This window comes from Anser brachyrhynchus (genome assembly GCF_964034855.1).
Source record: "Anser brachyrhynchus genome assembly, chromosome: 8".
Taxonomy (NCBI): Eukaryota; Metazoa; Chordata; class Aves; order Anseriformes; family Anatidae; genus Anser; species Anser brachyrhynchus.
Window position 1 is genome coordinate 14,085,105 of NC_137702.1, and position 25,958 is coordinate 14,111,062.

The 25,958-nt window shown below is 36.5% G+C and overlaps 1 protein-coding gene across 23 annotated transcripts in view; it reads left to right on the forward strand.

Moving 5' to 3' along the window:
- Positions 1-25,958, forward strand: part of ADGRL2 (adhesion G protein-coupled receptor L2) — a 388,404-nt gene that overhangs the window by 314,225 nt on the left and 48,221 nt on the right. For all 23 annotated transcript variants that reach the window (XM_080602769.1, XM_080602762.1, XM_080602765.1 and 20 more), the window contains 2 exons: positions 609-822; positions 21,210-21,319. In XM_080602769.1, the coding sequence (XP_080458895.1) occupies positions 609-822; positions 21,210-21,319 (324 nt within the window). The remainder of the gene's footprint in view (positions 1-608; positions 823-21,209; positions 21,320-25,958) is intronic.

Below are 25,958 nucleotides of genomic sequence, written 5' to 3' on the forward strand. Positions count from 1 at the left end.
AATTTCTGTAAAAGGCACAGCGAGGAGAACGGGAGTTCAGCTAGGTGAAGTATCAGCACATATATTAGATCTAGTGGCACAGACATGTCCATGTTGGGGACATAAAGCAGCTGAGCAAAAGAAAATGAACTCTTTCTGGAGAAAGGGAGATAGAAATAAATTAACTTGAAGCTATGGCTTTGCTCCTTTGGTGTTTTTTGTTTGTTTTGTCTTATTTTTAAATCACTTCTGCATGTGCAACTCCAGCCTGCTCTGCCACTTCCCACTTTCCACCATGACCTCTCTGTGCCCAAAGTGGGGAAAAAGAAGCAGAGAGGAGAGGTGAGAACAGGAATGTGCAATGTAACCGTGCAGACATGCTGCCCTGTCGAGGGTTAGAAGCGAAGAGGAACTTCCTCTCTTCCCAGATTAAGGACACAGCAGCAGTGATGTCGGGAAGTGACAGTTTTCATGAAAGATGCTTCACTTAACATGGTACTGGGTCAAACTGTTTAAAGGTGCACTTCCTTTAGGATGCTGTCGAGAGTTATTGCCTATGTGACAGAAAAAAAAATAGTCCAATGCAATATATCCTTTAGGCTCAATCCCATTTTTTTTCTCTTTTTTAGGTTTCAGCCGAGCAGCACTACCATTTGGTTTGGTGAGGAGAGAGCTCTCCTGTGAAGGCTACTCCATTGACCTCCGGTGTCCAGGAAGCGATGTTATTATGATAGAAAGTGCTAACTATGGACGGACAGACGACAAGATTTGTGATGCTGACCCTTTCCAGATGGAGAACACAGAATGCTTCCTTCCAGACGCCTACAAAATTATGACACAAAGGTAAAAATATATATGTCACTTTGAGAATCAAAGAGGAAAAATGTCTGGACTAAAACAGTAAGAGCTATATACTGTAGAAAATGCTGTGTTGCACTTGACAGATTGATGCTGAGGTAGTTTTATGTCTATATAGAAGGAAATAAAAATCACCAGTTACAATTAGAGAGGTTTTTTACAATTCTTTGTGCAAAAGGAAAAAGTGGGAAGATAACTGCAAGGAGAATGGAACAATTAATTTATTTGGGGGTTCCTTATATTTCTGTCTTTTACGTGGCCAAACAGCACTTAATTTTTTCTAAATGGCTGTAGCTTCTCCATTCCTTGGCAAACTACACATTTCTTTTGAATGCATTTAAATTGCTGTGCTTCCCACCTTCAAAATGCTTAAAATGTAAAATGCCAGGATGATTAAATGCCAGGATGATTACATGTCATTATACATGTGTGTACATATGCATATAACCATACAAGCACATGCTACTTTAGGTCTTAGTGACAGTGACTGTCAGTAATAGAAGATGGAGGAAGAGCTGATAAAAGTGTTTGTAGTACAAAACTTACATCAGAACTAATATTCATAGAAATTCTTGCACATCTAAGCTGAATATGAGCATCAGTCCTCTAGTACTGACAGTTGTGGAAATGTCAGCACAAATCAGTCACTGGCATTTTTAGTAGCTTTAACTACAAGGGTGTTCTAAGGCTAGATAAAAAGTGTTTGGCATTTTTATTTTTTTTTTTTCTGTAAAGCTCAAAAAAACTGAAAATTTTCCTCCTTCGCCCCACATAAGTTCAGGAAAAGTAGTGAATTGAAAAGTTCAGGACCGGTGGGAAATTTTTCTCCCAGTGCATTTTTCTTAGGATGAGGAATCCAAAAAAAAGGGGCAATGAGAATAACCTGGTAATTCTCCAGTACGCATACACAGAGATATCAAATCAAATATGCAAGTCATCTTGTATGCTGCTATATTTTGTTTGAACATAGAAGTCAGTAACACATGGTCATGTCTTAAAAGTAATCTTCCTTTTTGACTCTCAGTTCACTCTAGTTGTTATGACTGTTGCAATTTTTTATCACTTTCATGTGAACACTTGGACATTCTCTATTTCTGTAGTCAAATATTTGGGCTCAGTATTAAGTTTCAATTTCAAACGGTAGGGGAAAATTAAGGATATCAAGCCTTTTATTTTTGTTCTGTGTTCAACCTGTGACTTGTTCTGTGATCAGTAAGGGAAAGGCTCCATTGCTAAGGTTGTAAAAAGGTGATATAACTTCTTTAAATCATGTTTGAATTATTATTTTGTGGTTCCAGTTCGTTGTTGTTAATTAGATCAAGCCAGATTTCCATTGAGACTGCAGCAGCAGTGTCATCATCCTCTAATCTGTCAACTCCCTTTGAAACCACCTTCAATTGCTTTTGTAAATGTAGTGCCTCTCTGCAGACTTCCTTGTTGTGTAAAATGCATGTTGTGTTTTGATCAAAGTCCTCCTTATGTTTACTGCAAATACACAGATTAAGGTAGTCAGAGACAAATATAGAGGCACAATCTTGCTTAAAGTGACATCAAACTGTTCCTGGAAAGCTGAAATTTGAATCTTCCCATTTCAATTAATCAACTGTAAGTTTATGGTAGAAGAAAGTATTTTTGAACTTCCCCACTCTTCCAGTCTTACCATTTTTTCAACAGTCCAAAATGAAGACATGATCATATATAAAACATTGATTCAACATATCTCTGCTCAGAGACAATTTATCATTGTCATTCTGTTTTATTTTCTGAACAAATGGCAAAGATCATTTGATATGCTACTTCCTATTTTTGTCTAGCATTTATAGTAATTTGGAAGTTTGGTTATGTAGTTTTCTTTCTCAGATCCTGTCAGTGAGTAGAAAAAATGTCTCCTCTGCTTTGTTAAATCTTTTTTGAAAATTGGTCAGTTTGTTCTATTACAAGCATGGAACGATATTGCAAATTTCTCATAAAATATTACAAGTTCTTGTATCTCATCTATTCATAACTGCATTGGTGATTGTAATTTTTTGTTGTCTAAGGCAAAATGTTTAGAACTTGGTGCATGTCCTTGATCTGATATCTAAAAGTATCACATCAGCTGTATTTTGGTGGCAGCAATTGCATAGAAAATAACTCACCTGAAGGACTGTCAGACTCACTGGTTTTATTTTTTTCATTGACAAGAAAAAATAATTAATCCATTAGAACATTTGATCACAAAGAAAACTTTTCTTCTATACCTTTAGAAATAAGCAGCAATAGTTTTGACATTGCTGTTTAACATCTTGCAGTGTTTACTTTTAAGGGTTAATTAAATGTTTCTATCACTTCAGCCAGCAGTGCCTTTACCACTGCTTTTGACCACTCGAGTCCATTTTAGACCTGTAGTTAAATGCAGTTCCATGGCAATTATTAAACACTCATCATTCATTTGCAACATTACTCCACAGCCTTCATACAGCAACTAAATTTATTGTAGTTACAGTGGGAAAACACTAGAGTAATGAGATCAATACTGTGAAATCTGAAGATTGAAAAATAAGATGAGCTTTCCGGTTTAACACAGAGCCGTGTGATCACACGCCCTGCTCCCCTTTGAGAGGTTTTGAGATTGTGACAAACTTTGTGTTGCATCAGCTCCTCTTTATTAGAACAAACGTAGTATTTTCTCCTTTTCTTTCTTTTGTACAGTGCTCAGATTTTTAACGTAGTGTTTTCCTAGGAAGCCTGAGTAGAACACTAATGACTTCACTGCTTTGGATTTTTACCTTTGTAAAGTCGTTATTAAATTTTTAGTTCCTCCTTGAAATTACATCCCAATTATTCTAGAATAAAGTCCTCCACATGCATTTAGATTCCGTGTAAACTTCAGAGTGGCACAGTTAAAATTGAAGCTTTGAAGAAAAGGACTAGACCTTCAGAAAATCCCTCTCCTCATCCACACTTTTCTGATAATTAACCCCAGCGTCTGCATGCAGTCATGTTTGAGAGATCCTACCAGGAGTTAAGGCTGCCTGTAGAAATAAGCTTATTTCTAAAATATTTGGTGACTTAAACTCCTTGGTTCTCTCCTATCCTTTACAAGGGGCAATTCTTCTCTTGCTTCCTTTTCATTTGAAATAGGAATTACACAAACAGGGAAGCTCAGGATGCAAAGCAGCCCGAGGAAATTGCTGCAGTTGCTCGCGGGTAATGTGTGTGTTCGTGTGACTGCAGCCAGAAACTGTCGTGAGACTTTGAAGTTGATAAGGCTGACTAATACTGCTCTTTATAGACACAGCGGAGATTTGAAAATTAACATGATAAAATTTGCTTACAACTGCTTCCATTGTAAGTAGATTGCAGGTGGATTGCCGGGGTTATTTTCAAACCACCTGGGCGTTTAAGGAGGACTTTTGGCCTCCAACCTCAACTTCAAAGCCCCGCTCTGCAGGCTCCAGCTGCAGCTGGGCCACAGTTTGCTGTTAGGACAGGCACTGAGGATTTCATAGGTACCACATACTGTTTGGATTTCTGTTCTGTTAGCTTAAAATAACAACAGATCCTTAAAAGTACATGTAAGGACACACTCAAAATGCATTTCAAATGCTCAGGCACATTGCGTGTGCAACTTTATAATGTAACACTAAGCTGCAAAGAGGCTTTTTTTGCATTCTGGGACCTTTCTCTCTGAATTAAAAATAGGATTTTTTTTAGTAAGTATCACTTTTCTTAATCCAAAAATTTTGGGTTAGGAAATGTTGCAGTTTATTTTAAAGAGCAGACACCTTAACTACCTCGGTGATTCCAGTTCAGTGCAATTAGATAATATTTTTTGCCTGTGTGTTTATATAAATGCTTGGGTAATCTGGCAGAAAAATCAAATGCATTTTTTTTTCAGATCCATTCCAATCTATACATCTTATTTTTTGAGTAAATTGCCATTATAGCTATTTGTTGAGCTTGTAGAAAAAATCTGTTTTGTATTTAGAAAAAATATGATTATCGCTGAAGCTATAGGATAATACACATTGAGATTAAGTTCAAGCAATTAATGTTGACAGCCAAATTAATGCTAACTTTAGAAAGAAAATATTATTCACTCCTAATAATGGCTAAAATACCTTGATTTTTTAAAGAGGAATTTCTGATCTGTGTTATGACACATAGTTGCGGTCATCGAAAAGAAGAATAAGAAAAGAAAGAATAATTCCCAAGAAGAATAATTCCCAAATCTTTAAAACTTCATTAGAAAACATGGTGTCGCAGTTAGTATATTCAGATTATTTTTGTTCTGCAACAGAGAGGTGGTTATATCAATCCTGCAGTAGGAGGTGGCCTTGAAATTTTATTTTCATCCACAATTCATACTATAATATTATATATATTATACTTCCCTATTTAATCAGTATTATTTGCCTTTTTAACTATGCACAGGGAAAGCAAACCTCATAATAGGTAAGCATAAATAGAAAATCTGTTAGGTGTAATAGATGAACTTGGGGAACTTAAACTCTTTGAAATACCATTTTACAACATCGCTGCAGAAGGTGAAAGGATTAAAAGAGGCATAAATCCTTTCCAGCAGTAAGCATTTGTCTGTTGCACGTATCCTGTCCTATCTATAGGCCGTGCAACACATGTACCTTCAATTACCATGTCCATCATGACAGCAGTGAGGAGTTCATGCTTGCGTTCTTGTTACCGTGAACTTTTCTCGCATGGTAATACAGTAACCTGTTATGTCCATCATCTGTCTGGCGGGACAGCTGCGCTCGAGTTAAGGGTCTTCAGAATGTAAGTGGCGTGCCTCCTGCCCCACAGGGTGATCCAGAGAGAGATCAAGGAAGGGCCCTATCCATTCCTTTTCCTGAGGTATTATTTTTTCCTTAATCCCTCCCAGAGTGGGGGTGGGAGAACGGAGATGTTTGTTCTTTTCCATCTATTCACATGTCCAACAAAGACATCATTTTAAAAAATCCTGCATACAAATGAGAGCGAGACATTTTCGGAAGAAACCAGTTCTCCTCTGAAGACTTCGCATCTTTTGAGTGTTCGTCTTTTTCCTGCTTGTCAGGTCTGCAGTGGAAGCGTCGTCATACTGTATTAGTTTCCTTTCAAGTGAAAACAAGTTTGATCTGTTCCCTAAAGTGAGTGAATACAGAAAATCTGCCACTAGACTCCAGGCTGGGATGGACAGTAGGTAACTGCTATAGCTGATTAATCTCACTCATCAGAGTGAGGCAGTCTGGCCAAAATGCCAGGCCTAACAGCACATCTCTACTAGAAGGCAAAACAAGCTGTGGGGTTACTGCAGAACTGAATTCGAGCCTTTGCGAGACTTCCATGAAGAAGCATTTTAGTGCCTCAAAATGAGCTGCCTCAGACAGGGCCAGGTTGATTGTGCGTTTAAACTATACCACGCCTCCGATTTGCATTTCTTAGCATGACTTAAAACAGTTTTCCTGGGCAGGATTTGATCCTCTGCCCTTCAAAACTGACTGTGATTGTGGTAATGGCGTGCGTTTCCCTGGGGGTCTGCCAGGCTCAGACAAGGCTCTGCTGACCCCTGCTGCTATTCGTGCTTTTTTCCTTGCTTTTCCTTCTGCGGACGAAGATTGCCTCCCTTTGCTAAAGATATCATGTTGTGAAAAGTGTCTCGGCGCAAGAGGTATACCTTGCCTTTTGCTACTTTCTGGTCATTAAGAGCTTGCATTTCTGTCCTTTTCGTGTCAGAGAAACACCAGTATTGATCATAAGATATCACAGGCTGATGCGGGCAGGGAAATTCTCGGAATTCGTGCGCAGCAGAGTGGCTGTGGTGTTGGTGCGGATCTCATTTGTGAGGTTCTTCTTTTGCTTTGGCATGCCAGTGGTTTCTGCTTCAGCTCGCCGACAGCTGCCTCACAAAAGTTACCGTAGAAAATTATCAAAATTAGATGTCTCTTTTAAGGATCCTTTAAAAATGAAGGCTTTTACTGATCTGAAGCAGACATAGGTCTTAGTACAGCAGTCACCGCCATCAGTAATTTGCCGTAGCAGAAGTGTAAAATGCTCTGTATTTTTAAACGGCACTTTTCATGATAACAGGTTGCGGTCTGATTGATTTTTGTTTTGTTTTGTTTTCTTGTGTGTTAATCTCAAGACTTAGTTATGACTCATACAGAGAAAAAACATTAATACATGTAGAATATTTTCATAAACTAGGCATAATCACAGAACCTAGAATATTCATGACGCATACCGTAGTCCTTGGCTTTCTTACAGAAAAGAAGAGGAACACCCATGACTGAGAACCTTATCTGACATTGTTCATTTTCACTGTCATTAATATGAAAGTAGTAGGGCTAGTTTACACATTAAAAATAAAGTTTGCCTTTTTTCTAAATTTTGTTATTATTAATGGGGTTGTTCCACTGTGGTATTACTTAGTCGATTAAATACAAACCCTCAAGTTCTGAGGTTCTGAGCAGTCAGTTAAGGTGAAATAGCTGTTAATGGTACTTGCTCATCTTTTTGTGGTGTGTTTTATTATTATTTTCTGCAGAGGAAATTATGTTACACATGTGCAAGCACATATATACACACACACGCTGCTGTAATCATGGCATTGGACAAGCTACAAAGGAAACAATAAAAGAATCATTGATACCAACTAATGACATTTAAAATTCAGATTTAGTTTACTTCAAAAAAGATTGGATTCATTATTTTGCCAGGGTGTAGCTTGATATTTTATTTAGTGTTTCCTTCCATGTCTTATAAATATAAGTTGTTTTTATTTCCTTTATTACTGGCAAAAACAATATCAAACTCTTCTTAAGTCAGTGTATATCTTATCTAGCGAGATGGTATATACATATTCATCAGTCTTTCCTTGCTGTTTATGTGTTAAAATAAATATAACTATACGTAAGTATGTATAAATTTTTAAGCATTATATGTTGTTTCTTGTCTATTTGAGTACCATATAAAATACATTCTTCAGACTGTGATTTTCTTGGTCCTTTTTTCAGATTTCTGAAATGGGCTCTACTAGGTGTACCTGTTGTTTAGCCTACAAGTAGTCGTGTACTATATATTTTGGCTATGTAATCACCTCTCTTGGTAATTTACTGATGATTGTGAGAAGCTGACAGAGACAATGTAGCTTAACCTTCAACACGTTATAGTTGAAATTTGTATGACTTCTATATAGTTTTCAAATTTCTAGTCTAGCCCTGTTACAGTTGCGTTCATAACTTGAGTATTAAAAAATTCTGATTTACTTATATATTACTGTGTCAAATATAGTTCGTATGGAATAATACTATAATAATTGAAGCCCATTAATTCCTCCCACCCCAATATATCCTCTATAACACTGAGCCAAAACAGCTACGTTATCAGATAAGTTGATTTAGGACTTTCTACATGTGTTCATATAGCCATTTATCTCAACCCTTGCTGAGGAGACCTTTATTAAGCTGTGATGACTGCTGAATATGAAATGTAACCAAGATTATTTTTTTATTCAAATATAATTTAAATATTCATCAAAGAGGAGTTATGCTTGAAACTGACAGAGACTATTAACATCAAAAAATATAATTAACTGCACTGGGTATCATGAAGCAGAGTTAGCCAAATAGCCGAGAGGTCTAATTGCTCTAGAGTCTGAGAAGCAATAGTTTTATTTTATACTGTTGCTGTGGAATTAATAGTGATGTGGTTTCCTATGTGAGGCAATTAAAAGCTGCCTGTTAAGGTTCATTGCACTATAGGAAATCCGTTGACTATCACTTAGTAAACAGAACTGACATGCAAAAGGTACGTGAAGATGGGCAGAGCAAGGTATAGATTGGAAATTAGGACATATTAATATGAATTAAATATATGTAAGTAAATTATGAGTACTTTCTAGTATTATAAATCCAGCTCTAGCAAAGAAAGTGAAAAGTTCATTAGAAACACAAAAGAAATAGAATTTAAAAATTATTACAGAGAAGCTATTTAATTCAGAGGAAAGGAAGAGAAGGGTAACTGGTTTAAAAATTAAAAAGTGGCTACAGAGTATAGAATGGAGCAGATCTTATAGTCTGGAAATTTCCTTCTGCCACAGAATAATCGCCTACTTACAATAAAAAAGAACCTTCTGACCTTTGTGGCTCAATTAAGCTTTTTAGTTGAATTCAACAAGGAAAAAAAAAAAACCTTCTTTATTGAATCCCATAGATTATGCATGTGCTCAGGCTATATAGCCTAAAAAGAGGCGGTCATATTCATGGTATTTCAACATTAACGAGGTTGCTGGAGTGGAAAAGTTTAAGGATCAAAGATTCAAACAGTAACAGTATTTTACAGCATTTTTTTTTCACTCTAATAAGAAAATTGCAACCTAATTGCTTAATAAATAGGCCATGATTACTGAAAGACATAGATAATTTCCCTCTTTCCATTTTGTTTTCTACATATTGCAGAACAATAATTAGCAAAAATGCTGTGGCCACAAATTATTTTCTTTCATATAAAAAGTATAAATAAAATGAGTTTGCATGTGTATTCTTTAACTTAGTATGGTAGTCAATTTTTAGATTTTTAAGAAGCAATCTGAAAAAGTGTTGGACTGGTAAAATAAAATCAAACAAAGAATTCAGCTAGACTTGCTGTTACATATATAAAGATTGGCTGCCTGTTTCATACATTATTTAGCGTGCTTACCCTGTTTATATCAGTGACATAAGAGTGCGTGCTACTTTCTCCGAAGAGCACTGTCTTTGCCGCTTCACAGCACAGTGCCTTGTACTCCCAGGCTTGCACATGGTGTTAGCAGATATTTAAAGCACTTCAGCCTAACATTTTATAGGTCATGATGATCTGAGCCTATAAAACAAGTTACTGCAACGAAGTTAATGCAGTCTTAGGAGTGTTACATAGACTGAATACTCAGTATTTGGTATATTTTTAGCCTGCTATAGACACATCAATGGGGAGCAAAGGCTCTTATCACATAGCATTTTTCCATGTCAGACCTGCTATAATACAGTGGCAGTAAGGAATCTTTACTACAAATTCACTATTGAAAGTCTTATTTGTTCAGCTTTTCACTAAAACACAGTAGCTATAGCAGCCTTTGAATTTTGATTTCTTCCAGCACGCGAGCATACACGCAAACAGGTTCTGTAACATTTATAAAAGAAGTTAGGTAGCAGAGTAACTTCACTGAGCAAGCTGCTCTGACCAAAGTCATAGCGTTCGAACACGTTACAGGAGGAAGTCTTACTACCTAATGACACAGAGCTGTGTAATGTTTCGTATGGCAAGATACGTATTTTGTCATTGTATGTGCAAGGGCATCTATGTTTTCTTAGTAGTAATCTGGGCAGCTGTGATCTTTAGCCTTACTGTTTGTTGCTTCTCAGGTATCTTGCTCCTTGTGATACATATATATATATATATGAGAGGAAGGAACAATTTAAAAATGCTTCTAATACACGTATTTTTCTAGCACTCTAAAATTGCTGTTTCAACATAACTCAGATTTAGTGCTCCTTTTCCTGTGACCGTTTAATACATGAATTTAGACTGAGTTATTTAAGTGTAACAATAACCAGTTCTGAACCCATAACCTTTCCATGTTAACTGAATTTCTTAAGAGCATTGAACTCAGCCCTACTATTACACTCATGAAGCTGTAGGTGTTTTCTCATCTAGGATGTGGTAGCACTGATACTGCTTTCAGTACATTATTCTAGTGCCAGCATCACTGATGGGTATGAAAAACATCATTTACTTTGTATATTTAGTTTTCTTAGATAATTTTACTGCCTTTGTGGCTGAGATATAGCAAAAGAACACCTCCTGGAGTTGCATTTAAAACAGGAGCACTTTGGGTAATGTGCTGTAGACAGAACACATATGAGTTAGTGCTCAGCTATCATGAATGCCATCAGCAATGCCTTGTTGCTTTCTTATCAGCCACTTCCTGCTGTCAGCCCAGTGCTTATTTCAATAGAAAAGGATTTGCATCAAATGTAATACAGTATTATGTATGGCTAACATGGGGTTTTTAATTGTGCAGGCACATGAGACTCCTTCAGTGGTAGACAGTTTGATAAAAGGATTAGATTAGGAATATTTTTGACACAATTAAAGATTATCTGTGCATTGAAGGAGTCAAGCTAGTGAATTTTCTGATATGTTTCTTACAGAGGTGAATCTGCTTGACTTGTGTAGAAAAAAAAAAACACAACACAGAATCCACAGGATTTTTGGAGACGTAAAAGTGAGCAAACGAAAGCATCTCCCTAAACTTTATTGGGTTTAAAATTGGAAGTTTCAGGAATGGGAGACACACAACTCAAATAAGTAACTTAATCCCTTAACTTCAAATCACAAAGCAGAAAGTGGGATTGTGCTTCACAAGTTAGAGCAGAAGGATACTTGTGCAGGGGAAGTCCTATACCTAGAAGTCTTGCAAGCTTTCCAGATGATAATTAGATCCAGACATCACTGTGGGTAATGAATAACAGTGCTTTTGTGACAGGCATTCCTCTCAGAAGAAAAGAAAGTACTTGTGGAGAGGACTCTCAGACACATTTTAATAGAAAATGACACCACTGTTACAGAGTTGATTAAAGACACCTATCAAGGGACAGCACTTCTGGAAAAAATCAGCAGATGAAATAAGAAAAGTTGTAATTTTGTTAATAATTATCAGTTTAATATACATAACTTTCAAGCCATAAAATCTGCATTAAAAATTTTGAGGAAAAGGATCATACCAACTTGCTAGCAGATTACACTTTTATAAATCTTGTAAATTAACCAAGTTGTCCTTTGACCTCTGGCTCAGCATTTTGCTCTGCATTCTGTTGAGCCGTCACTCCCCAGCCCTGTGGAATTGGTAGAGATGCAGCGGTGGCACATGGCCTCTGCTGATGAAAATTATAACCCAGAAAGGGGGTATTCCCCAAGGCAAGTTTACAAAAAACAATTTATTCTTTTTCACCCTGTAAAACTCATCTTACATGCAGGATCTCTTGCGTTATTACAAACTCTAATCCTCTGAGTGGGTAATTAACGGACCAGAAAAGCCATTTGTGGAAAGAAAGAGTCATAAGGGTGAAAAATATTTCTCTGCTGAATGATCTTTAAGGAGTAAATAATTACAAGAGTGAGAGGTTTGGGATGACCAATCTAAATCTGAACATAATTAGGATGAACACAGTTTGAAAATCGAAGCAGTTGGCATGTGCAACAATTCTCATATCAGAAGACTAATTAAATATTTAAAAGCCCAAACCCCCTCACTATTCACAGAAAAATAACCTGCCACAAAAGGGTCTGCAGCTTTGCAGATAATTAGGAAGGGTTACAGGGGGAAAAAATCACCGATTGGCTCCAAGGTTCTGCAAGGTCACGTCTTATTATGGTGTATCTTTTATATGGTTTGATAACAACTTTCTTGCTAATTTAATCTAAATCGGGCATCCCATAGCGATATCCCATTTCCCTTGTTAAAAATGTGATTGTTTTTCTGTATGCAAACTGCAAGAGGTGAACATTTTTATAAATAATTGCTCCTAATTGATATAGGTCGTAATATTTTTTCATTATTCAAGGGAAATACATATGTTAAAGGTCAGTTAGGGTCCACCCCTACACACGCACCCCATTTTGAAACTGTTCCTCCTGCTCATTGTAGAGCGAAACCACAAGACCTTACGAGTTCATGCTACCTCAGTGGTAAATTTCATAATTAGTACATCTTACCTGGTAAAGCCAAGCTACAGCTATGTTGGATATATATTTCTGCAGCCAGGGGAGCTGTGCTACACTCATGGGACCCACAGTGAGTCAAGCCTTTTTTGCATTGAACTGGCCTGGAGGTTCAGTGGAACTACGAACACAGGTATAGAAAGTCTTCCAAATTTCAGAAGAATTTCAGTAACAAATCACCTCTATACATTGAAACACCTTATTTTAGTGATTAAAGCGGGTGATTTTTTTAAATGTATTTAAGATCTGTACAAATTAATGTGAAGGATAAAGCTACACGTTTTCAATATTGTAATTGTTCAAGTTGCTATTCATTTAATAAAGACTCAGAAGCTGTCTTAAGTGACAGAACTTTTAACTACATTATGAATATGCTGAATGCCAAGCCATGGATAAAAAAGATCTACAGTGCTGTGAGAATGGGTTTTAAAGGGTTTTTACTATTATCCTATGATCTCTGCCTGGGAGTCTGTTCTCCTGCAAGTGGTTGCAGTGTTTTGCCTAGGAGTTAGACACTGTGTTTGAGGATTTGCTCTTGGATTTGCTGTGGCTGTGCTCTAGTACGGTGCCTCAGAAGTAAACACCACTCCGTGAAGCTCTTTCATTGGTACCCAACCCTACGGTTCTGATCCGAAACCTGCTCGACCCACAAGATGTGATGCTGCACTCACGTTCGTTCAGTGTGAATAATCTGTGTAAATTGCTCGGATATTATGATACTGCACTACTAAAGTTTTCATTAGTAAATAAGCATTGCTTCAAGCTATTTATTTTGCCTAAATGGTGAAACATTTAATTGGGTCTTTTGAACTGATTACTTTTCAGCAGTGCAGATCTGCTTAGCTTAGTTTGTGTGCTAAGACATACACACTTAATCCCATACTGCATTTTTATTGCAAAGTATACATACATAAATAATCTGACAAGATTATGAATATGACTTTATTTCCATTTCTTCTTCCTCAGACAAGGTTGCATTAGAAACATTTTTGCTAAAAAGTTGGTGTCCTCTGCTCTGTGCTGTTAGAAGGTTTTGGTTTTGCTTGCACGTGCACGTTCCTGGAAGAAATCACTCACCAGCAGATTATTCCATTTGCTTTGCACACCTAATTGTCATGTCTAATTTTCCTGTCTGTGTTTTGAAACCAGTTCCTCAGAGGCTCTGGTAGTTCTAATAGGCCTTTCACATACATGGTAGAAAGTAGCAGGGATAGAAAGATCAATTATAAAAGCAGTTCAAAAATTATCGAGAGATGGCAGAGTTACTTATTCCACTGGAATCTACATTTTCTTTTTTTTTTCTTTTTCCCCCTCCCTGTTTGATCTGATGCTTCAGTTTCAGGTTAATGATAACTCCATAATAATAGCATTTACACAGATAAACAAAGTACTGGAACAAGAATGAACTGGAAAAAGTACTGCTGATGCGATAGCTTCAATGGGAGTAAGTGGAAAAGTCTGTCTTTTTAACAGTGACTGCTTTGAATTTAGCAAACATGAATACTAAAAAGCAAATGGGTCATAACTAAATGCATTAAAATTGTAAGAAGTTGAAAGCAAAAAACACTGTTGAATGACTTTGCCATACAGATCCGATATACATTCATTGACAGTGCATCGGATTTGGTAACCCGAAAAAAGGGCCTGTGGGACTTTCATATTTTATGTTGTGTTTTATTGTCTATTTTGAGTTTTCATCATGCCTATCCTTAAACTCCCAAAAGATTACATTGTAAAAAGAAAGCACAATTACATATTATTGTGTATTTATTGAGCAAACAAAAACAAAGCTCTGGTGCACCTTCTTGTACAATATTAATTATACACTATTTAGCTTCCTAATGTTATGTTTACTTAGTAATTGGGAAGATTCAAGAAATCATCAATATTTTATTTAAAAAGAAAACAGAAACAGTTTTCTCACCTTTTTATCCCCCAGATGCGTTTCATCTGAAGCCACCAGGGTTACTGCTGTAGTGATCATGTTGCCAAGTCCATATGAAATCCTGACACCGGGTTATGATTTTTTCAAAACAGTTTTTAGCATACCTTACTGCTTTCATGCTCACAGGAAGATTTCCAATATTGCAACACAAATCTTATGGACAAATTCTGCTTTCATACATGCTCATGCATCCCCCATTCTCTTCTTAGATTATGAAAACTACCACCACAGCCTGCTAGATCTGTTTTCACTTTGAGCTAAGTAAAAGTGGTGCTATTTTTCTTTAGCATGCTCATTCCTCCATAATAGTTTTAGGAATTCTAACTTGAAAATAACTTTTAGGAAATCTTATACATGCGTAAGCAAAAGTGGCAGTATGGCATACCGCATTTTTAAAAGGCAGCAGTAGGATTACATCCATCTTGGCTCGATACGAATGTGTGCATTCACTCTTGAGTATGTAGGGTTGTGCTGCTGCTGTGGTTGCTCTAGCAGTCTGGATAGTGCAGTGCTGGGGGACCAAGGCTGCTTCAAGTCAAGGCTTTATAGCAGGGCTAGCTTTTTAGCAGGTCTTTTTTTAATGCTTTGGTTAGGTCCAATTTGTTAAGTGGTTAGGTTTCATTTTTGGTATGTAATAATATATTTCTTGTGAGGTGAATTTGAAACTCAGAATTTAAGTATGTTACTTTAAATAGTCTTATCTCCTGTTGCATGTGGGTGTGCGTGCATATATATCTAATGTATCTAACATAAAAACTCTATTCTCTGGTTATTTTATATGTAAGTTTTGTACATGCTTTCTAAGACCAAATTAATAAAACATAGCATTTAAGTAATATTTGACATCTTCATACATATGTAACTTAGAGTTTAATAACAGGAGTGGAGGTCTAGTGAATATGCATACACAAGCAGAAGCACATCGCACACGGCAGTTGTAGACCATTAGGAATACATATGTAAAGACAGCCATTTATTCTGGGCAAAGAGGTTCAGGAATTTTTCCGTTTAAAATATGCTGTTGTTAAAAGTCAATACACGCAGCATAGTCATCCCACATTCCCATCTCTTTTTACTCAGACTGCAGCTCACACAGGGTGAATAAGGAACAAGAAGACCATATGGAGTACGTGGTGCTACAACTCATAGTTTACGTGCGGCAAGTGGTGTTTGAGCAGGTTGCTGCAGGCGATATGCAGGAACATGTCATCATGCTAGCTTTTAAGTATTTAATCAATATGCTGAAAGAGAAATACTGTCAGATCTGGCTTAAAAGTTTCAAAACATACCAGAATAGTTTGTTTTAATGTATTAACAATTTTATCAAAATGAATTTTACTTATTAAATGTGGCTTTATACTATCATTTTTTAGCTTTTTAAAGTGAAATATACATGACTCTTCTGTGTTTTCCAGTTTACTTAAAGAAACACTGCATCAGAAAGCTGATGCATTAGGAGTACGCAAAATTATATGGATAGTCTGTTTCTGGTATGAGCTTAACCCCGTACCCTTTTCAAAACAGCCCTAATGTTTCTTCTATGTTACTATCTTTGTCAAAGTTATGTATATAAAACCAAAAGCATTTGAAGGATAAATTATGATGCAGACCTTATTTTGTACGTCTTAACTTTGAAGAACTGCAGGAACCACTTGGAAAGTAGCTGCACGTATCTTTATGTGACATATGTTACCTACCCGTAAAGGTGACCTCTTCACTCAGTCAGGCAGTTTGACCCATCTCATGCTAAAGTGTCTCCAGAATCTGCTTTTCAGATTCCAGCATTTCAGATCTGGTCCAGTCATGATGCACTCTGTTTTTCGTTTTAATGCTGGAGTATTTGTTCAAGTCCATAGATTTTGCATTTTTAATCTTCCTTAGAACAGTGGTGAATAATGGCCCTTGGCAGGAGATAATGAAATTTTCTTAATTTATATTTTCAAGCAGAAGCTTCAATTGAAAATGGCATCCTATGGCCTGGAGACATAGCTCTAGTGCAAGTTTCAGGGGAGCTGTAATAATAATGCAGTGCCAGCGGTGACGGGGAATGATAGGACAGTGAAGAAGTAATTTAAGAAAGAAAAGAGAATGTACCAAAGCTTTATTGTAGCATATCTAATGATCTGCTGAAGATTCCCAATAGCTTTTGGAGCATGACAGGAGAAACTAATGTTATCTTGCCAAAACAGAAGCCTCTGCTTAATCAGCAGAACAAGATTATTGATTAAAACACCTCACACAATAGATTGCACATGGAATCTCATCTCCATACATTGCACATGGTAAAGTGCAATAATGAGCATAAGATAATAAAAAAGGAGCAAAAGCAATTTGTTGGGAATTGTACAAGTCAAGATTAGAGCTGAAATGCAAACAAATTATTGTGGAAGGTACAGCTGTCCTTAAAGATGAGCACAGAAGGAGATGGGTACAGCAGGGACATGGCTACATAGTGAGTGGAAGATGCTTGCTAACAGCACTGCTGGAGCTGCTTTCCTTCCCTTTTTTCTGTATTCATCTGAAATGTGAAAGGGCCATTCCTCATTTGCACAGTCTTCTTCCTGAGGTGAAAGGAGTTCAGACATTGTACTGTAACTGTTAATTAAACACTCCATTTGATTTTTAGATTACTCTGATGCATCTGCATTATGAAAATGTAACCTTTCTTCATTCATACTAAAATACTGAAGAAATGAGTGTTAGAGTACACAATTACTCCTTGCATTCATGAGAACAATGATACTTCCTACATTTCCCTTTGCAAAACTCTTGCTGGTAGCACAGGAACCTGAATTATCATTCTTTCAGTGCTACAGTTAGTCTTCTCCTAACTAGGGTTTCAAATTTAATTCATGTATTACCTTTTCTAAATCAGTTGTTACCAAGTTCTTGGCAGATCTGCTTTATTTCCTTGTAAATGACAAAGTCATAGTATCATAAATCTTTGTGAATGTCATGAATGTCTCAAGTGTGAAGATATTTCAGTGTGAGATAATATGAATTTTAAGATTGTACATAAAAACCTGTGGATTTGCATAGTTCAAAATAAACTGGTGAAGTATGCAGTTAACTAGATTACAGAACACTTAAATGATACTTTAAACCTACAGAACACTTAAACACTAGATTGCAAACACTTAAACACTAACGTGTTTGTGATTTGACTTTTAAATTCCAAGAAACAACTGGTTCGTACCATGCCTTCAGATGGAACAATTATAAAAGAGTTTGGACAGATGGACTGAAGTAACAGTATGTTGTGTAGAAAAAATAACATTGGTTAAAATGCATGAGGGACTTCAAGTTAGTTAGCAGGGTTTTTTGTTGTTGTTATTTTTTTTTTCTGATGATGTCCAGGCCTACTTTTCAAATCTGTAGGAATTTTACTTTTATTATATTCTTGTTTTGGAGAATCCAATGTTCAGAAAGGGCTTACCCATTCAAAAAGGAATGGAAAATGGGACATGAGATTATGTTGCAAAGATTGTAACTGTAATATGGGCATAGTGTTTCTAAATGTAAAGATTTCTCAAAATTATGAACCTCTGCTAGAGCAGTGATGAGGTAGCTTTGATACTCTGTAGTCATGTAGCTGGCATAATTCAGTTTCTTGCTGTAAAGAATATCAGCTGAGACCTTTAGCAGTTAGTAGAATGGCCTTTGTAGGCAGCAGCAAAACTGTAGGCCAATAACCAATACAGAAGTTAGTACATTAGGTTCTGCAGGGGAAAAACCTACAACGCTGAAGACGGAAGACTTCCACTTATCCAGAGAACAAATGACGGTACTGTAAATTCCGAGTGGCTTGTCTCTTAACTACCTCTACAAAGCCCACATCTTCTTTGTCTCTTCTCCAAAAGCCATGACGTGGGATTGACAGCTGCTGTAGATACTGCTGGGGTTTTTTGAAGATTTCACTGGAATTGGAATATGACCATTAACTAGGTAACAAAGAGTTACCTGAATGTGGATTTTTTACATATGAATGTCTTAATCAAGCTGCTTTAATTTGAAGTCTTAGAAGCATGTGAAAATCAGAACCTTATATGAAAATTACTTAGGTTTTGTAAAATGCAACCAGCAGCGTATTCTTAAATGCAGATCAGTGATTTGAATGTGAAAAACTACAACTTAAAGCACAAATCCTTCTATTCATTTGGGTATCCAAGTAATTGCCCTCGCTGGGGGGGGGGATGCTTTGTAGCACTGCTGTGTACTGCAGTACCAGGCAGGCTCATTGTGTTTTGGAACTAGCATCTCCTTCGTTTTGACCAAAGGTGAGGAAGAGGTGACCATATGGAGAGTAAGAAAAATTTTAGCTGTAGAAATAGTCAAAAGTGTTTACAAAGTCTATGACTTCCTGAAATTATCACTCAGTGCCTGAAGTTTGACAGTGGCGCTCATTGTGGAAGGACAAAATAGTGCATTGTTTTAATTATTATTATTATATAGCCTTTTGGTACAAGCTAGCATGAACTGCAGCTTCCTGACTGATGACAGAGTAATAATTCTTTCACCTGGGGAAAATGAAAGAGAAGGAAACAAGAGTCCATCTTTTTTTATAAGATTTACAAATACTAATAAAACTTTTTTTTTTTCCACAGCTAAATATAACCTTCATCAGTTTCATTCTCAAGCAATTCCTCCCAATATGTATCCATTTTATTTTGCAACAAATCAATATTTCTCTCTTAATTGCTGCTCATTCAAGTGTAAAATGAAATTTTCATACAGCTCAAAGCTGTGGAAACCATTATACTGAGTGATGCACTACACAGAGTATTTCTGTAGGAATGGTTTTGGCTTCAGCGTAAGGTTTTCACTAACAAAACAGAAAAATTTAAAGAAATAATTACAAATTCTTAACATGTAAGGTTTTTATGCTGGTTAGTCTGACCTGAGTTATAAAAAAACTTGCACAGGGAACAAAGAGGCCTGTGAAGTTTAGGACCGTGCTTCCTTCTCCTACTTCTACAGCCTCCTCTTACACCATGCACATGAGATCAGTGTAGTGGCTTTCTCTGCAAGCTGGTTGCACGTGTCATCACTTCCATGTGGCTCTGAAAACTATCATACTTGTTCCAGTCTCTCAAATACACTTCACGAGCTGTTGCCTTGAGTAACACCGGCACCCTGAGTCACGCAGAACCTGTGTGAGGGCTGCACGAGGATCTGGCCTATGCTGGCCGCAAGTCATGGCCACAAGGTGAACTCCTCACCGTCTGTCTGGTTGTGTGTGTATACAGAAATCATGGGCTACTTCCACTCATGTTTGCAATTATAAGCCTTACGAGACAAAAAAGTAGTTTTTAGAAAAAGAGACAGAAAAATGAAGAGATAAATTCAGAAGAGTCGTTGTTCCTGAGTTTACTCAGCAAGAGGCTCAGTATGTCCTGACCAGTTTTGTACAACCTTGATTAGAACATAAATGGGAAAGTGATTCATATCTGAGTTCTTCAAATGGGCTTGTTCTACCTTTCATGAGGTAGCATGAATTATTCTTATACCTGCTGGCAAAGTAGAGCTGTGGAAAGCTGTTGATACAAGATAGACTATTTGAGCGTGGGATACAGTATTCAGGGAGTGTGGGAAGTGGTAGGGCAATAGAGAAGTTGATGTACAGCTGGAGTCAAAGGCTAGACCATTACTTAAGTTCAGATGTCTGTTATGCAGTTTGCTGACAAACAAAAGTAACCCCTGAGAAGATCAGCCAAGCTCTTTTTCTTTTAGTCACCAAACTCCCTGACCTTCTGTTCTTTCCATCTACTTCCTTCTGTTTTTTTCTGTACTATATTTTGACCATCTCTTCAGAGTTAGGTGATAGTTTTTCCATTTTAAGTTCCAATCTATTAATTCTTTTGTTTCTTTCTTTCTTCTGGAAGTCTCTCATCATTATTTAAAAACAAACAAACAAACAAACACCCTTTAAATAACATTAAATTCAGTAGATCCTTGTGGTTAGAGGCATTGTAATAAAGTTCTTTGTATCAAAATGCATTGGCTTCCATTGTTCAACAAATCATTTATATTCCGGTATTTAGTCTCCTCTAAAATACATTTTAATTAATTTTCTTGCAGTTCTTCTTTTTAACTGTTTTTCTTATTTCCTCAGACGGTCATTCTTTACATCTTGCTGTAACCTAACAGAGGAAGCATAGAGTCCACCAATTACTCCTAAAATAATTAAAATGGAAATGCTAATGCTCTTTGTCTGCAGTAACTCTTCCAACCAAAATCATAAGTTCCTTGAATCACAACAAAAATCTCTCTGAGACGTAAAACCATTCATCAGTATGTATACCTGTGAAGACTGAAGGAATTGCTCATTTGTGCAATTGTATATTATTCAAATTTACACATTTTTTCATTTTGTATCATTGCATTTTGCGTTGATTTTATTGAATAGTGGTGTCAAGTCAGCATATATTTGGGATAGCTATCTCTACCAGTGGGAATGAGTGACATTTGAGATAACATCGATCCCCAAATTTGAGTGTAAATCCAGGTCTGAAATATTGTCTTGAAGCCTTATTTATGGACTCAGACTGATCTAGTATTAATTAACTTTGTTGTCTTATGGATTGGATTGCCCAAGTGTGAAGAGAGTTAGAACCGCATATGGCACTTAAGTGTGAACTTGCAAATTAAATGTAATTTTAAATTAATTAGCTTTCTTTTCCCATTACAGGTGCAACAACCGAACACAGTGTATAGTAGTTACTGGGTCAGATGTGTTTCCTGATCCTTGTCCTGGAACATACAAGTATCTAGAAGTTCAGTATGAATGTGTTCCTTACAGTAAGTATAATCATTTTATTCTTGTTCACTTCCTCTGGCCCTCACAATTAAAGCTGGAGTGCTGTTACATGGAAAAGAAGCATATGTTTATGGCCCACAGACCCATTATGCATGCAGAGCACTTGCAGACTAGGGCCTCCAATTAGCTTTGCGAAGTGTGGAAGGAAGCCATGGTGTGATGCTGGCCAAGTGTCTGTCTGTGTTCTTAAGTGTTTGGCTTTTAAGGCTACTGTTTTTCCAGAAAACAAACTCGAATTAGCTATTCAATAGGCCAGATAGAAATTTGTACTTTTGCCCAATACCAGTTGCTGACAAATTGGCTTGGCTCACAGACTTCTAAAGAAGGAATTGACTTCAATTTTAATCATTATCTATTTGAAAGGCTACCTGCTGTTATGGTGACTTTGGGTGCACAACAAAACCCAGCACTGACACTCCTGGGCAAATGCCCTGGTCAGGAGACATTATAAGAAGACTTTGTGCTTCAGGGGTGCATTTGTAAGTGAACACAGAGTCAGAGTGAATAATTCATCAATAAGTTACTGAAACTTGTTTCTTAAAAACAGTGGGAAAAGGAGTGAGAAAGATATGTTCGCTTTTAGTGTAAAGCGAAAATGTGAACTGTGCCTTGAAATCAGCTGTCAAAAAGGAACTTTTTTTTACTGAAAATAAAGTAAATACTGAAAACATATTGAGATCAAAAAATTAGAAGTTATGGCTATTTCAGCAGTTTTGTACAGTATTCTTTCTAATGCCAGAATTCACAAGTTTTAGACATACTTATTTCCTTGCAATAATTAATGTTTTTTTTTCACTGATGTATGCATGTTTTAAAAGTTCTGCAGATTCAACACTTTTAACTGGTTTTGCTTTCTTGTAAGGTCATTCTTTGCAGTGACTTCTCCCTCGTCCTGTAACTCCACAGAGAAATAGCTGTACTTGCAATGGAATTTGAGCAGTGCACTGATCATTCCCTTAAGTTATTATTAAGCGTGAATTTCTTGATCTGCAGTAATCCTTAACCAAAGTCACATTTTCTGTTGGTACAGGAAACAGGCCAAGTCTGAGACGCAAAAACACTGTGGTGACAGTATACATCTAAAAAGGAAGGAAATGAGTTCTGGCATAAGCAAAGCTATGTCAAAACTGTCCATTCTATTTACTGCACAACTTTAAAATTTAGACTTCTTAAACCAAAATACTACTCTGTACTGCTTCACCACGTTGAACATTCACTATTGTTAAAGGCCAAACACAGATCATCTGTTTTTTCTTCATTTCTGCTGTCATTGTGATATGGATGCTTGCTGATTTTTTTTTTCTGTACCATTTGTAGGATTGGAAGCCTACTGCATACAGTGATCCCTAGTACCATTCCTACTGTGTGTAGTATCGGTGGCTTGTTATACCTGTTCTTCTTGTGCCACTTTTAAGGAGTGATGTCTTACCCCAATCTAACCAAAATTTTGTTCCACAAAGATCACTTTTACTGTAGCTCACTTTTTATTCCCAAATTCTCAGAAAGAGGGCAGTGCAACTGATTCCAAACCATGGGGTCAGTCAAATGACAAGAGGTTACGTTTCCAGTTCCAGTAGGCTAGTTCATAGAGAAAAGGTATAATGCAAATAATGTTCAAACATAATTTTTTATGCTGTTTTAGGAAGAGAAGTGTGGATATATTCAACTGATTGGGTATTGCTGTCTACAGGAATCTTTTCTTTTCCAGTTTTCAGAAGTATAGTGTCACAGCGCGGCCTATCCTGTACTCTAACATGTAGTAATTCTACTTTTAAAATGCTTATTTTTGTTTATTGTGAATTTCATTGGCCCACCCCTTCCTTGAATTATATAATTCTGTGTCTATCGTAACTCAGGATTCTGGATACTTCTTGTCTTTCAAAGTCTTAAGTTTTGGAGTTTGTTAACTGCAGCATGTACGGTGATGACACTGCCTAATTCCAGAATTGTAAGAGGAATCATCTGTTGTTACCAGCATCAAAAGGATTGCCAGTTATTAAAATAAGTTTCGAAGTTTGATTTCAAGCTACATTGTGCTGCAGTAGCCATTTTGATTGTTGACCATTTTTTTCCCCTGTCCCACAAAGCCTATCCTGTTATTTTTGCAAATCTCTTGAGGCCCAATCAACGCCAGTTATCAAGTCTAATTTTTTTCCCTCTTACATGTTCCATTGCTCCACTTCTAAACATATGGAATGACTAAAATCATTAGGTTTGCAAAGAGCAGCTATCCCAGCAAAAGAGACTTGTTAAGAAGATGGGATAGGCTTTCGTGGGTCTAGTAAGGGGGATGTTTAGTTATCACAGCATTTCTAACCAAAGTTCAGTTATGCTTTTTACTTTTTCTGAACTTCATCTTCAGTTACTGCAAGACTGCAAAATGTGCTATGTTGATGTCTTTCAGCCCATGAGAGATTACAGCTTGCAATCATACCAACTTTTGTGGTTAAAGTTGAGAGCTCTTACACATTGGTGTTCGTGTAACCCTTGTACAAAATGCAATTTATGAGCTCCTCTTAGGTCTTGCTGGCCTCTAGAAATATGATCATGCTTTGCTGATCATGCGTATTGATTGAGCTTCCTCTGGGCTCTCATTGCCCTCATAAGAACGTACTTAATGAAAAGCTTCCTTTTTTGCATCTCATAGTGTAGACCTGTTACTGATGTTTTTCTAATCCTCTTTAGCTGAAAAAAATCTATTGAAATACTCAGTTGGATCTCCAACAAAACTAAAATTCTAGACAAATTTGATAGGCATTGCTTTGTCCTAAAATAAGAGTGTTATTGATTAAATTACAAAGAAATTGAGAGTACCATACTTGACATTTCTCTCAATTATGCTGCACAATGTGTGTTGACACTTTGACTGAATAACAGAAGTCGGCCCTTTTATTAAGAAGTACATCAAAAGTACCATTTTGTACATCTGTGCATTTTTATTTTAAGCCTTTTTTGGACTCAGGAATTCAATAGAAAACATTTTAAAGTGTTTTATTCTCTCTCTGTCTATATTGATTGGACTTTGCAGCATTTGTTTATTTCAATAAGCCCATCTGTCCCTGAAAAATGTACAGCTGTACACCAATGCACTTGGAGAAGACATGCCAGTAATGATTTTAGTTATCCCTAGATTTTTCCCTCACTCTTATTGCTAATTCTAAGTAGGTACAATATCAATATTGTTCTTTGGTGAGGCATACGCTCATGCATGAAAGTTCACAAACAGAATCATATGAAAGTCATTAACACTGAATGTGAAACTCAGGAACTCACCTAAGAATGCATCTTCTCTTTACTCAAGAATTACAAAATGCAGCAAAACAAGTTTGTTACCTAAATATGCACAAATGAACAAAGGCTAGAAAAACTACTGCTCATTTTGACAATATTAGCCCCCTTCCACTCTGCTTGTAAAGCTTTGGAATTGTTCCGTAAAGAAACACTACATCAGCTCAGTCAATACCATTCTCCCAAAATAATCATGTGTAATTTTGTTAAATGAAACTGAAAATACAAAACTTTCTATGGAATATAGAAATACATTTTTCAGGATAATACTGGAATACTGAAAATGTTATAGCTGTGCAAATAGTTTTGATACACTTCCTTGGTGCCAGCAGTTACTGTCACACAGATTGGTACATCTGTCATTTTCCAGGTCATTTTATGAAAGTAAGGGAACATACTTCAAAGGCTACTGAGTATATGAAATAGATTTTATTGCAAATAATTACTGGAGAGCTATTTACTATCTGGACTTCAGCTCTAAGTCTTCCATAATATGTTCCTTAAAATTTCCTTGGGGGAAAATTTCTATAGTAATGTAACTTTGTTAATCAGGTTTGATTTATATTTTCCGTGTATGGTGGTGGAATGGAAATTTGTTTCAAACACTTAGTATGACTGTCCTTGCATACTAGCTTGCTGTTTCGGGCTTAATCGATGATGCTGGAGAATATCTGAATGAGCTAAATGTTAATCTTTTCTTCTCCTCTTGCTTACTGTGCTTTTGCTTCCTTTTTCTAGATGTTTTTGCTTATTCCTTCTAGTCTGATTTTGCAGTTATAGACAAAGAAGTGTCAAAAGTTCTCAAGATTGCATTCAGGAAAACAAACAAAATAAAGCCTAAGGAGAGCTAAAGGATACAAGCTGCTTTCTTTACGAGAAAGAAAAGCTGGGGGAAAGATGGGAGGGAAGTTTAATAAACACACATACATACCTATATAATTCATATGCTGTGTTTTGGATTTATAATTATCTAATTAATATAATATGTATATGTGCCCTAGCACATATATGATATATTAATGTGTCACTTTTAAAAATCAACTTGATAGCATTATGCTTTGAGTTTGAGAAGAAGATTATGTCTAGCATGCATTAGTAAAGTCATTCATTATTTATTCAGGTTCACTAAGTGAAACAACATGCCAACATATCTGTATTGCCTCCTTAATCTACTAAAATGATTGATCCATGTTCACTTATGTAACCGTAGAATCTCTCTCCTGCTAGGTTTTCCTGTTGTCTGTTTCTCTTTATCCAATATAGTGCAGTTCTTATTCTCCCTATATTTAGCGTCTGTTACTAATTTAATCTTTAGATTAATAGTCAATTTAT